Here is a 15,053-nt window from a genome sequence, read left to right as displayed (position 1 = left end):
CGAAGAAAATACCAGTGCCTGCGGAACGTGTTCCTGGAGGGGGACTGGAACACCAGCGAAATACCCAGAGCCGCCCTGCGTGCGTTCATCACAGCCGAAATTGTCTTCAAAGCTTTCATGGCGAGTACCTGTTGTTTGTTTACCGCACACATAAAAAGGAGGGAAACATTAACTTGAATCGGCTTCGAAATCGTATTAGAACACATGGTGTGACATGATGCAGTGTTGTTAAGTGCGCGCAGGTGAAATAGGCGCTTACAGAGTAGTTGACGTCACGCTTTTTCTTGTGTCGAGAATTCGTCACTCCCCCTCGTAATGAACTAACGAGTAATTATTAAACGATACATCTGAAAAACGAGAAAATTCCGTTGCTACAAATCATGCGTTGACAACCAGAAGTTAACAATTCCTATTCTTTGATTCTATTGTTTTCTTATTGATTGATATGTGGGGTTTAACGTCCCAAAACCACTATATGATAATGAGAGACGCCAAAGTGGAGGGCTCCGGAAATTAAGACCCCCTGGGGTTCTTTAACGTGCACGCACACAAATCTGAGCACACGGGCCTACAAAATTTCCGCCTCCATCGAAAATGCAGGCGCCGCAGACAGGATTCGATCCCGCGACCTGCGGGTCAGCAGCCGAGTACCTTAGCCACTAGACCACCGCGGCGGGGCGCTTATCGTTCATGGCTTGACAATCCCAGCAATGACAACTCGTGTGCAGTGACTGTAGGGCTTCGGAATATATGCAAAAACAAGAAAAAATGTGAAACGAGGATTGAAATAGTAGAGATGGGACATTCGTGCGTTTACGCAGGAGGTGCGGCACTCACCTGTGCACGCGTCTCGCTTCAAGCGGGAAAAGGACAATTTCGGCCTGCCGCCCGAGCAGCTCTTCTTTGTGGGCCTCTGCATCAATTGGCGCCAACGGAGACACGAGCCACGCGGCCTGGCCGAACTCGTGTGTCGCTTCTCAATGCGCTCCCTGTGCAGCTTCAACGAAGTCTTCAGCTGCCCCAGGACGTCGCTGATCACCGTGCTCAATCTTTGCCCCATCTGAGCTTATCCCTCTGGTTTTGTCTGACAGGGAAAGAAAAATAACAGAACATCAAACGGGGAAATTCTTAGGAAACGCGCAAGGCCTTAACACCAACGAAGCGGGCCGTTGTTGCGGCCGTTGCGGGTTGTTATTACGGTCTGCGCTTTCTTGTATCACCGTGAGGGCGCTCGGTGTTGCCTTTAGCGATGATGAAGGAATATGATCAAATTTATATCAGGGGCCAATGAACGGACCGCATGTCATAAGTCATAATGTGATTGATACCAAATGATAATGCGATCGGTGGACAAAAACGGTGTGATTGCACATCACACCGAAGCAGACGGCGTCAGATCAGAGGATCGACGAACCCCTCGTATGAGGTGATCGAGACGAGCGCCACTGCTGGATGATTGAAACAATCAAACCACAATTCTGCAGCAATTTAGGCTGGTATCAATGCTCAGCAGCATTTAGACGGAGGCAATGAAAGACGTTGATTTAGGTTTTTTTTTTTTGGTTCTAGCAATAGTCTTCATTTAGGCAAGAGAGAGCTGTATTGTAATGGAATGACTGCACCGACGTAAATACCACTCAGACTACAGTGCAACTACTTTAACCATTTGTAAACAGTTGGTAACAGGGCTATACAATTTCGCATTGGCGTAAAATGTCCAAGAGTCACCGAACGGTGCCTACTTGTTATCGTTGCGTACGTAGTTCAGTCTCCAGAGATCAAAATATCCTTAGCGATATCATATGTCATGGGCGAATGAGGCGATGCAATTTCTGTCCCCCAAAAGGGAAGCATTCTCACTCTGTAGAGGGAAGAACGCGTACAATAGTGCTTACTAAGATTGTAATTTTGTAGTCATCTCTCTCTATCCCTTCACAATTACAAACTAATCGCTGCAATGTTTCATCTGTTTTACAATATAGTTTTTGTAATAGAAACTATAACGTTTTGACAAGTTCAATTTAAGCCCTTCTAATGCTTTCATAGCAGTCGATGTCACTTGTCATATCGAGCTCTGAATATTTTACGTTTTTTTTTTGAAATTTGACAACAGGAAGAAATGAAAGGGAAGCCATGACCGTCCGAACAAAACTATCGAGAAATCTGGTCTCTGCTCTGAATTCATTTCGAGTATTAGTACTTCTGTTCACTGCCATAAAAATATTCCTAAAGTGGAAAGCATTGAGCAGGCTATTCTGTATACTGTAATACCGTATACTGTTCGGCAATGGTACCCACAAAACTACATTCTAACAGTTAGCGTCAAACGCGTGAAACTCGTGCTCTATACAAGCATAATCTGAACTCTGCGGCTCTTTCGTCATCCTTTCGCATTTATTATAAAAAAACCGCTTCTCGGTGTACATCAAGCCGAGTGAAGTATATGAAAACTTCATGCCTTCCCTACCGCACAGGTTTCGGTTAAACGGTGGTCCTTCTTGGACACTCCGTTGTAGAAGTCGAACTAAGGGTGGTGAACTATGTTTCAACGCATGACATTGAATAAGATTTCCACAACCCATGTCATCGTCTAATAAAGAAGTTCTGAAACTTACGTCTTCCTGTTATTATGACAAACTAATATTTATATCGTCTAATAAAACATTTCTAAAGCTTCCGTCTTCCTGTTCTTATGACAAACTAAAATATACAACTGCATGCTGTCGGCGTTAAAGACCACCACAGTCCCTTGTAACTCCCCCGGTCGAGATTTCTAAGTACCACATAGGCCCTACAGAGCCACAAGTAACTTATGACCTTCGTTTTCTAATCGGGCCACATGAAATCACTTGTAACCAATAGTCTGCTGGCGTTTAAAAAACAGTAAAGACCTCTGTTTTTTGGTTTAGGTCCCAACACAATCTTCAATATCTCGAATCGTCTAACTCAACGTACGTCTCTCGTAACCCACGGTAAACACTTCTAGCTCTTTCTGAAAGGACCCTATAAGTGTCTACATTATGTAAAGAATAATCTCTCGGTGTTTAAGACTACGAAAGTCGCTAGTAACGCATGGTCAAGACTTCTTACACGCGGGTAAAATTTCCTAACAACCTGTGCCGTCATAAACGGGCCCTTGAACCTATATCATGGGTGATTATCAAACGCGTAAGTACAAGCCTTGCATTGAACTATCTCCAATGGTCTCTCACCGTCTAAGGCATCGCAAGTCGCTTGTAACCTATTGCCTTGTAACCAACGGTCTCTCAGCGGTCAAGACCGCGAAAATCGTTTACAGCCCATGGCAAAGTAATGAAACACACAAGGGCAAGCCAAAACTTTAATGAAAAAAAGTCACAAAAATGGTGGAAACCGGCTACAGTGACAAAAGTGTCCAAGATTTTTTAACAACTGCCATTGAGGAGACGAAAGTTCATTCGCCTGACCGTTGGGGCTCCAAGCTAGGCCTTCTCATAGCTGGATTCGGGCAGTAGAGTTAGCAGAATGGACTACTCTAATCTCTGCAAGCCGAAAAAAAAATGGCAAAAAAAAGCTCAGACCAAAGTCCTCGCGTCCTTCGGTGGTTGCACGAAGCCGCCTCCGCCCCGGCGTCAGGCCTCGCTCTCGGCTTCTTCTTCTTCCTTCCCGTCGAGCTTGTACTCCTTCAGCAGTTGATCGAACTTGGCTCGCTGCTTTGCCCGGGCCGATTCGAAGGCCTGCACGTACTTGATCTTGGAAAGATTCAGCATGCTCTGGAGATCGTCGTGACTGAGGGCCTTCTCGATCTTCTTATGCAGGAGCTCCAAAAGGCGCGCCACCTGCGTCTTCCGCATCTGGTTGTAGTCCAGGTCTGCCAGCATGAGTTTGTAGCTGCACTTGTCCAGGATTTGAATGATACGGCGGGTGTTCTTGATCTCGTGACATACAACGCGGTACTCTTCCGGTACGACCCTCATGGAGCGGCAGCGCCTCAGGAACGCCAACTTCGTGGTGTAAGTGGAGTAGTCGAAAACCGCTCGGAAGTAGCGGCTCACGAGCTCCATTGGGCGGCGGCCGTAGGTCTTGCGCAGGTGACGCTTCAGGTGAGAAAGCGCCAAAACCTGACGAAAATCGATCGGGCTCTCGCTCCCGTCCATCTTGATGTCATAGAGCTGGGCCACGACATCTCCGCCACCACCCTTGATCAGATCGGCCATGGTGATGCAGCAAGGTCTGTCCGTTACGAGGAATCAGGGCGATCTGAACGAGGCCAAGGTACGCGCCCCTCGAGCTTAGTGCTCGTGGTGCTTCATCGATGCTGATGCTGCTGCTCTCCTTGATTGTGAAGACATCGAAGAGATTTGTCACGCAACGCCCGGCATCTAACAATATACTTTTTTATCTTTTTCGTACAGTTTGACCAACCAACACGCTAGGCCCCTAAGTTTGATGTCAGTTGGCCAGCGTGTGCTTGAATGAGATGTGCGAAAATGTCGCTCTAATAAGAAACTAGATAAAGTTACAACTGCACGTGCTGTTACAAGTTCAAAAATTCTATATTTTCTTTAGTGGGTTAATAAGTTTTTCATTTTACCTAATAACGTAAAACGGCTGCTTGCCGTAACAGAGGAAGTCGAAAAAAGAAATGTAGACCCGAAGCGATATCGAAACCTGGCGAAAAGCGTTTCTTTTTTTAATTTAGCACGCCAGCTGCCGTATTACATGGCAGGTGCATGTTCTTAGCGGTTCCAGCTGACAGCTCCGCACCACGATAGTTATGTGCGATATTTGTGAAAAGAAGGATGCTGATAACTAGCTAGCTAGTGTATGCACATGTATAGGTACGACGAGTTTCAAAGTGTAATAAAGGTTTCTGTAGTACTTCGTTGAATAGTGGCGCATACCCGGTCTGGGCATGGGTTAGGTCACTACTACCTATATATGGGCACGTACTCATAAGCCCAGAGTTAAGGTAGGACAAACACGAGAAATACAACAAAATAAAGCAGCCGTTTAATATTGCGCAATATTTTAATAAATATATGTGCAATACACCTGAGTCGTAATCACATGTTCAAGCCTTTTATGGTCTTACATTATCCAATTTTCCCTAACAGAATTTTCCCTGCTCGCTGGCACTAAACCTTTGGCAGTGCGCGCGCTTTCAATAATGTAGTGTAAAAGACAAGGAACGGACTGGTTACGGTAAACTAATTCTTTAATTTTATAGGCTGCCGGGCTCGTGGCCTAGTTGCGCGTGTCTGCGGGAGCTCGGGCGGGGCGCGCGGCTTGGTGCTCGACCGTACCTGCACGACCTCGTGCAACGTGCACCGAGAACGGGGAAGAAGAATTGTGGCCTTCTTCACTCGAACAATGATTCAACTTTCAGGAGAATTTCATATAACGATTACACCTCAGATATTTAGCAAATTCCATTAATTCTCTCCCCCCCTTTTTTTCCTTTTTTTACATTGCGCCAAAATAATTTCACAGTCAAAACACAGTAATCATATTCCCCTAGTCTAGAAAACCTAAAGGTATTGACTTGCATTAACCACCGGCTTTTTGGCAAATCCCCCTTAGTGGGTGAAAGCCACAAAAGAATGGAACAAGCAAGCAAGCAAACGGTGCTGCCTTCGGTGCTTCCTCCGGTGCTTCCTGAGGCCTGAGCGTCCGGTTTCAATTCGGGATCTACCCCCGCTGCTACTTCAAGGGCACCTTCGTGTTTCCTCCTGTGGGGGAGCGGCCGGATCAGGCGGTGCTGTTAAGCCTATTAACCTGATGTCTCTTTCCTCTCCCGGCCAGGTATATTCTGCCTGGTCGGCTTCCCTTCCTAACAGTGATTTGCCAATCGATCTATTTTTGCGCAGTGGTCTGAAGAGCGTTCCTGTGGCCCTGGTTCCAACCAACGGCGAGTCGATTCGCATAAAAAATCCGAACCTAATTCAGGAAGAACTCCGGAAGATTTCCGATTATTACTAAATGATTACTTAGGTGCGTCAATATGGGCGTGGAGGCATCCTGTGCCGCTCGCCGGACCAGGCCTGCATCGCAGATCTTCTAAAATGCACAACGTTTGCCTCAAATCCGGTGAGCTGTTTCGTACCTGTCCATTTGGCCTGTGTGAAGGGATTGGTTCGAGGGGTGGACTTGAGCCTTACACCACCCGAAATACTTGAAGTGTTTGCGGCCGCAGGAGCAGTCTCTGTATTTCGATGCTCGCGAAACGTTGAGAACGAAAAGGTCTTCACAGAATCAGTGATTGTGACTTTTGCCGGCACGGCTTGACCGACCGAAATTAAGGCATGGCCACTAATTTATTGTGTAGATGCACTATTCCCTCGTCCACTGTAGTGCAAAAAATGCTGGAGGTATAGGCATACCATCAAGGGATGTAGATCGGATGTGAGGTGTCGCACATGTACTGACCAACATAAACCCGACAAATGTTCAACCCAAGAGGTGAGATGCTGTCTATGCAAAGGAAATCACGCGGCTGACGATGAAAGTTGCCCCATGAGTACATGTGAGTTGCAACTTCTAGAGATCATCGAACAACAACGATGCTCCCGGCGTGAGGCCCGATCTATTCTTTCTGAGTGCTCACGTGGCTATGCCTCCGTTGCCAACCGGGCAAACCGGATGCTTGAGTCGTCGTTGCCTGATTTATTAACATCAACGGTGGAAAAGGCCATGATGAAACTTATGGAATCTCTATTCATGGGCCTAACGGAGTCAGTGGCACGGATAGTGAGCACTCAGTTGAATCAAATATTGCAGGGAGGTAACCAACCTACCGTGCCCCCTTCTCTACCTTCACCAGTTAAGATTACTGATATTCCATCGGAACCAGGCCCTTCGAAGTCAAAGCCAGACACGCCGAACACTGGCCATAGAATAATTATGCCTCTTGTACAGGACCTAGATTGGAGCTCGGACTCCGATTCTCATGTCTCATAACCAGAACAAATGGACTCATACTCAAGAAATGTGAAACGACGTGCTTCTTCTGGGGCACAACGGTCCTCAATCAGTCCTAAATCAAGAAATAAGAGATATCAGAAGGAAAACCCATCAAAAAAGGATTTTTTAAAGGACAGAATCTTAGAAAAAGAAGTGAGTGCTGCTGGTATCTCTTCAAAATAGGGAATATAAAAGTACTACAGTGGATTTGCCGCTCCATTTTTTCAGCAGCTACAGACTTACTTCGACTTTTCGATAATTATACCCCTGATATTGGTGCTTTACAAGAAACTTGGCTTGCAGAAAATAAGTATTTTGGGATTAAAAATTACCGCACATTTCGTCTAGACCGCCCAACTCGGGGTGGAGGTTTGGCAATATTTATCTCATCTAAAATCGCCCATAGAGCTAAAATTATATATCAGTCAATGGCTTCAGAAAGCGATATTTTAGCATTAAGCATTACTATTCCTGGGTCCCTCCCATTCTCATTTATTAATGCTTATTTTCCTGCGGATGTTCTAAATTCTTCCGTCCTAGATACTGCAGTTCACTATTGCCAAAAAGATATTGTGTTAGTAGGTGACTTCAATTCTCATCATATTTCTTGGGGTTTTAAAACTGATGTGAACGGCAAAAGTTTATGGGATTGGGTGAACAATAATAACTTTATATGCGTAAACACAAAAACTCCTACTTTTATGTGTAATCAGTTCTCCTCGGTACTCGATCTAACTTTTTCTAACGCTAACCTCTCCATCTTATCATGGTCTGCGATTAACTCGGGAACAAGTAAAGACCATATGCCAATATTGTTCGAGGTGGTATGTCCAATAACCTCCAAGAATAGATCGTCTGTAACACATGTAAACTTTAATACTTTCAAGAAATCGTTACGAGGCGCTTTATCTAAGCAAACGAATGATGCAGAACTAGACGCCATCAGAATTAGCGACATTTTAAAAAAGTCGTTAAATAAATCAAAATTCACCATTGAAAGCTCTAAACCGTCTACAAACCCTTGGTGGAATGCGAACTGTTCGCGACTTATAGACTAAAAAAGGCTGCATGGAAAAAAATAATCTTCAACCAGTGTCCCAGGAATTGGAGTGATTATAAGTATGCGGCCGCTATTTTTAAGAGAACCATCGCTAATGCGAAGGACAAATTTAACAACGACCGATGTGAGTTCCTGTCAAAGCCGGTCAATAGAAAAGCACTTTTTCGCTTTCTGATAACTAAGAAAGTTCTTCCTGTACAAACAAATATAGAATCTGTAGTATCATCACCAGTTGAATTGAAGGCCCTTCTAGAAGATATAGCTCAGGGCCTAGAAAGTCGTTTTACGACACTTCTCTCATACCAAGCCCAGTCCCCCCAAAGGTCTGAGAATTTTGAAGAGATTACGCCTGCAGAATTAGTAAACGTAGTCAGAACACTACCCCATTCGGCTCCTGGTCCTGATGGCATGGCGACGTCAGTGATAAAATCAGTACATAAAATATACCCACTTGGCCCACTCAAAATTATTAATCACTCACTTAGAAGCTCTTGGATGCCACCTGATTGGAGAATGACAAAAGTGATTCCAGTATTAAAAAAGCAAGGCGCTGGGTTTACCTTAAATAATATCAGGCCCATTTCACTTACATCGAACCTAGTAAAACTCGTTGAAAAAATTTTATATAGACGTATAGATCGATGGATGTCAGAAAAACTGACACTGAGCCCATGTCAGATTGGATTCAGGCGTGGTTGCTCCATTTGGTGTGCGCACGTGGATCTCGAAAACAGAATTCAACTTGCTCGATATCAGAAACAATACTCCGCTTTGGTAATCTTAGATATCACAAAAGCCTATGATAGCGTGGGGCATGTTAAACTGCTAGATTCACTTCAGAATTTAGGACTGCCTCAATACTTTGTGGCCTGGATCCATGCTTTTTTAGGTGATAGAGAATTTTACTGCTCGCAATCTGGTGTCAACTCTTCAATATACAGGCAAACGAGAGGTATACCGCAAGGGTCAGTACTATCGCCCTTATTATTTAATGCACTACTATGTACCATTCCCATACAGCAAGATGTACAGGTCTATGTGTATGCCGATGATATTGAATTTTTTTCTGCGTCGACGGACATTCACACTCTGTACCTGATTCTGTAGACATACATGAATAGTCTGGAAACGTGGCTGGAGGATATCAGCCTATGCCTCAATACAAACAAAAGTACAATCATAGTTTTCGCACAAAATGCCCCAGTGCGAATTTCACTAATGTACCGACAGGACGCCATACCTCAGGTCGAGTCAGTTAGGTACTTGGGGGTAACCTACACCGAAACAATTAACTGGAGTCCCCACATAGAAAACATGGCTGCTAAAGGAGCACGTGCCTAAAGGAATGCTGCGCAGGCTCAGTAATTATCGTGCCGGTTTGCGTAGAGACGTGCTCGTTATGATATATTGCATGTACATTCGACCGATATTAGAATGCGGCTGTGCTTTGTTTTCTGGCGCTCCGGCCTACAAAGTTCGACCACTGATTCTGCTAGAACGCGAATCTTTACGCTTATGCCTAGGGCTACCCAAATATGTTGCCAACAATATCCTATACGAAGAATCCAGCCTACCTTCTCTTATCAAAAGATTTCATATTCTAACAGTACGTACATTCCTTAAAATTTATGCATCACCTCAGCGGAGGTCACAGTATGTGTTCATTAACCAGCAGACCTCATTCTTCAACCACTAATGGCCTAAATTAAGGTGTCCTCAAGTAATATTTACTCAGAAACTTTTGGAGCCCTTAAGAGTTAACCTTTGGAAAACACTTGTGCTCAACACTGTAGATGCAATTAGGATAGAATTTGACGGTATATATCCCAAGAATGCAAAACATTTACCATATCAGTATATAAATGGCATTTTGGAAGATCATTTGGCCAATCTAGAAACACCCATTGTGATAGCGACTGACGCTTCTGTATATGAAGAGAAGGCTGGCGTAGGAATCGTATCATCCTCTCTAGATTGGGCTTTCTCAATTCGGTCACCCGACTTTACACCTATTTACCAAGCTGAACTACTGGCAATAGTCCTTGCATTGCGTAAAGTGCCGCAAGATCTATCAGCGGTGATTGTTCTAACAGACTGTCTCTCGGTGTGTACTGCCTTAAGCTCACCAACTTTTTCGCGAACCTTAGAAACTTTCTACTTGCTCATTCGTACACATGTGCGACTCGTCCGACTAGTTTGGGTACCAGGCCATAGAGGTTTAGCTCCGAACGAACATGTAGATTCACTAGCTGTATCTTCCCTTGATTGTCCTGTTTTACCTATTTTGCCTACTTCGGAATATATCACAGCAGCACGCTTGGAAAGACGCACAACGGCCAATAACTTTGAAAAATCCCATTTGTTTGTATCGGACTTCCCACAGCTTAAGTTCTCTTGGAAGAACAAGTGGTGTTCATCAAGAAAGGAAGAAATAGTGATTACCAGGCTGCATTGTCGTGTCCCCTTATTGAACTTTTACCTTCACAGGTCGGGTCTGGCACAGTCGCCAATGTGCCTTTGTTGTAATGAGAGGGAATCTTTGGAGCACTTCTTTTTGTCATGCCGAAAATTCAAAACTCAAAGGAAAAATCTACTAAAAGAACCCCTACGAAAGTTGGGCTTAAACTCGACACTTCCGGTGATTCTTTCATTTAGCGCAGTCGCATTTGGATTCAGCCACAGGAGCGTTTTTACCGCCGTTACAAATTTCTCACAAGAATCTAAAAGAATGGAATGCTAAAATTCAGTAACTTCAGTTGTTTTATGTATAACTTTTTCTTTTTTGTATATTTATGTTTACTTTTCAACGTTTTCTAGAAATTGAACGCCTTTTTATCATCACCTATATTACCTAATTATTCCAACCCTCTCTTTCAAGAAGTGAATTTAAAAAGCAAGGCACCGTCCCATTCATGGCCTATCCCCCTAGGTGGGTTGCGCCAAGGTGTTGAGGAACCAACCGACCAACCAACCAACCTGCAGTAGCTGGTCACTTCGGAATCTTTCGGATGGTGGTTTGGCTGAGCCTTGGGTTAATTTGACCTGTTAAAACTAGCTGACGTTGCATATTACTCGTTTAAGCAATCGAATTTTTGCTAATGTCTGATTTGTCTCCGGGCCAAGGGCATAGCCATTGGTCAGCCTGCTTGCCTAATGATGACTTGCTATTGGAATATTTTCTCCGCAGTGGTGTTGGAAGCATTCCTGCTGTGCTGGTGCCCTCGAGTGGTGGATTTATTAGGCTCAACAACCCAAAGGCGATCTAGGCGGAGTTGCAGGCCATGACGCCGCACTTCCAGCTGATAAGTGATGTTCATCAGTTCGGAAGAGGTGGTTTCGTATGCTGATCGTCAGATCCTTCATGCGTTTCTGACATCCTAAAGTGCAAGACATTTGCTTCGGTCCCGGTGAGTGCGTTTATCCCACCTCATTTAGCGTGCACTAAGGAAATTGTACGTGGAGTCACTCTAGATTAACGCCCGATGAAACTCTGGAAAAGCTGTCTGATGCTGGGGTCATAGCTGTGTGCCGGTGCCACCGATTAGTTAACGGTGAGAAAGTCCCCACTGAGTCGGTTATTGCTGCCTTTGCTAGCACTTCCTGTACATCCGAGTTGAAAATATGACCACTCATTTTCAGAGTCGAACGTCTCACTTCTCGTACTCTCCAATGTCAAAACTGTTGGCGTTTTGGTCACAGTGTAGGGGGCTGCAAATCAAATTCACGTAGCCGCATCTGTGGCGCTGCCCATCCATCGAAGGAGTGCAATGCCGAAACTGAAAAGTACTGCCTTTGTGCAGGAAATCATGCGGCCGATTAGCTGAACTGCACCGCAAGGTCTAATGAAACGCAACTGCTAGAAATCATGGACAGACATCGTTGCTCGCGGCGAGAAGCAATAACAGTTGTGAAGGATAGGGCCTTTGGATATGACGTAGTCACTTCGAGGCACGAAACTCTAAGTGAGACGAAGATTCTGAATCCTATTGAAGCTGCAGTAGAAAAGGCGATGTCGAAAGCGCTGGAGCACATAGCTACGAGCGTAAGTCAGTGCATCTCTCAAGTGTTTTGCCCACAGATGACACAGCCGGTTTCTGCAGTAGCAGTACCGATAGCCAAGTCGGCTCCTTGTGCAGTGGAAGAGATTCCGAATTTAGCCCCACAGCGGCAATTCCGAGAGGAGAAAACCCCAATTTTGTCTGTACCTTCTAAGTCGACCCACGCGGAGGATCAGAATGAAATGGACGTATGCCAAGATTTCTGGCGTCAGAAGCGCACTGGATATCCTGTAAAATCTCCTTGCCCAAACTAAAAACCTAAAAAGGGCAACAAAAATGCCAGTGCTCTTATTAAAGAGAATATTTTAGAAGCTGCCGTTGCTGAAGTGTTTCGCTCGTCAACATTGATACCGTGAAAGTAGTACAGTGGAATTGTAGGTCTTTGATTACTGCTTCTACTGACTTACTTTGCTTAATTAATCATTTATATCTGGATATAATCTTATTACAAGAAACCTAGCTTAACCCCAATAAGAATTATCATGTAAAGAATTCTAGAGCATTTAGGCTAGACCGTACATCACTAAGAGGAGGTCTAATAGTCTCGAATAAACTTTGCCGCACAGCGAGCATAGCTTTTAGGCTTATGTCCTCAGACTGTGAAATTTTGGCAATAGACCTCAGTCTACCAGGGCACCACCCTTTTTAACGTATGAACGCATATTTTCCTACGGATTTTCATAATACTTAATAATTAGATACTGCCTTGGCTAATTGCAAGAATGATTTCCTTCTGACTTGTGATTTCAACCCACATCATGTTTCATGGGGATTTCAAACCGACCCTTCCGGTACTCTTCTGTGGGATTGGATGATTAATAAATACCTACCTGCCTAAATAAAAAACAGTCTACATTTATTCGCAGACGGACACGATTGGTGTTAGATCTTATGTTTTGCAGCTCGAGTGTTTCAATAAAGTCTTGGAAAAACAATTGATTTCTCTTCAAACAGTGAGCATCTTCCTGTATACATTGAAATCTCATGTGCTGTGAAATCTATTGAAAGGACGGAGAAAACAGTGATCAATTACAAAAAAATTAAAGACTGCTTGCGTTACATATTAGGGCAGTGTCCAGTGGTCAAAATGAAGATCTCGGCAGAAATGTCTGTCCCACTTTAAAAATTTCCAAGAACACTAGAGAATTTGTAATTGCTTGGTCGTCAACCACTAGTGCCCAACCTAGTAGATGATGGAATAATAAGTGCACACGAGACTATAGAAAAAGAAAAGCTGCATGGAAAAGACTTATATGTATTGAGAAACCGAAAAATTTGGAAGGATTATCAGTTCATTGCAGCAACATTTAAACGCACTGTATCGCGAGCAAAAGAGCAAAATGACCAAGAACATTTCGAGTACCTGTCTAAATGGAATAACAAACGTGCTTTATTCAATTTCCTTCGTGGTAGGAAAAAGACCCCTATACCAGGAAACGTTGACTCAGTAGTTCACACGTCACAATAACTACAAGAATAATTAAATAAATTGGCTGAACAATTAGAAAACATGTTCTCAACGCGTCTTCCTAATTTGGCTTACACAACAGCCATCTATTACTACACAGAAATATCGACTTCCGAATTGAATCAGGCTATGGAAAGATTGCCAAATGCAGCACCAGGCCCTGATGGAATAACAAATACAATGCTAAAAATACTACACAGGGAATATCCGAATGATCTTTTAGGTCTCGTCAATTATTCCCTTAGAAGACCATGGATCCCTTGTGAGTGGAAGATTGCGAAAATTATACAATTGCTTCAGAAACGGGGCAGACTATAATTTAGACAACGTACGACCAATTGCCTTAACGTCTAATGTAGTAAAGCTTATTGAAAAGGTACTTCATGGTCGTATAATTAGGTTTAATAATGAGAAACAACTGTTGAGTTCTTCCCAAATTGACTTTGCATCTGGATATTCTATGTGGCATGCACATGTAGATCTGGAAAGCCGTATTCATATTGCCCGTCACAAAAAGCAGTTTGAGGTTTTAGTAACGTTAAATATATGTAAAGCATACGATACTGTAGAGTATTCTATCTTGATTAATCAGTTATGGAGTCATGGACTTCCACCTTATATGGTAGCATGGGTGATGGAATTTTTAAGTAGAAGAGAATTCTATTGTTATCAAGGCTGTTTCTCTTGCCGTAAGCAGAAGCAAACCCGAGGTGTACCTCAGGGGTCAGTACTTTGCCCCGTATTATTCAACATATTGCTTAGTACCATCCCCGTTCAGCCAGATGTGAAAACCTATGTTTATGCCGATGACATTGCTTTCTTTGTTATGGCACATGACTTCCACCGTCTTCACACTATCTTGCAAGTATATCTAAATGAAATAGAACATTGGCTGGATGGATTGATGTTGAACATGAATACCAGTAAATGTGCTATTCTGGTTTTTCCTGTGCAAGATCCTGTGCACATATCTACTAATTACAAGCTTCAAGATATCCCACAAGTACAATCATTGAAATATCTTGGAGTCACGTATAATGAACATCTCTATTGGCGCCCTCACATTGAATACATCGCGACAAAAGCAGTACGCGCGATGGGCGTATTGCGGAGGTTGAGCAATTGTAGATCAGGTCTGAGAAGGAAGGCACTTTTGATTATATATAAAATGTATGTCCGACCTGTGTTAGAGTTTGGCTGCGTTCTTTTTTCTGGTGCGCCAGCCTACAAACTTCAGCCGCTCGTTCTATTGGAAAGATAGGCTTTACGGCTCTGCTTAGGACTTCCAAAGTATACTGCAAATGCAGTGTTATACCTTGAAGCACGAATACCAACCTTATTATGTCACTTTAATATTATTACTGTGCAGACGTTTTTACGACTATATGAAGCACCGTTTAACCCTGAACAAATTATTTTTATTTCCAATCCTGCCATGTTCTACGTGCATTGGCCCAGATTTCACAAACCACAAATAGTATTTGTTCAATCGTTACTTGAGCCTCTAAATGTACAAGTTCATGAT

The 15,053-nt window shown here is 43.6% G+C and overlaps 1 protein-coding gene across 1 annotated transcript; it reads right to left on the bottom strand.

The window, feature by feature from the left end:
- Window positions 1–3,409: 3,409 nt before the first annotated feature.
- LOC119162122 (uncharacterized) lies at window positions 3,410–4,270 on the bottom strand. The gene has a single exon (XM_037414596.2). The coding sequence runs from the start codon at window positions 4,194–4,196 to the stop codon at window positions 3,612–3,614; it is 585 nt and encodes a 194-aa protein (XP_037270493.1). The 5' UTR covers window positions 4,197–4,270; the 3' UTR covers window positions 3,410–3,611.
- Window positions 4,271–15,053: the final 10,783 nt, after the last annotated feature.

Source organism: Rhipicephalus microplus, chromosome X, assembly GCF_043290135.1.
Source record: "Rhipicephalus microplus isolate Deutch F79 chromosome X, USDA_Rmic, whole genome shotgun sequence".
Taxonomy (NCBI): Eukaryota; Metazoa; Arthropoda; class Arachnida; order Ixodida; family Ixodidae; genus Rhipicephalus; species Rhipicephalus microplus.
Note: the sequence above shows the minus strand (reverse complement) of the source record. Positions and strands in the feature narration are given on the sequence as shown.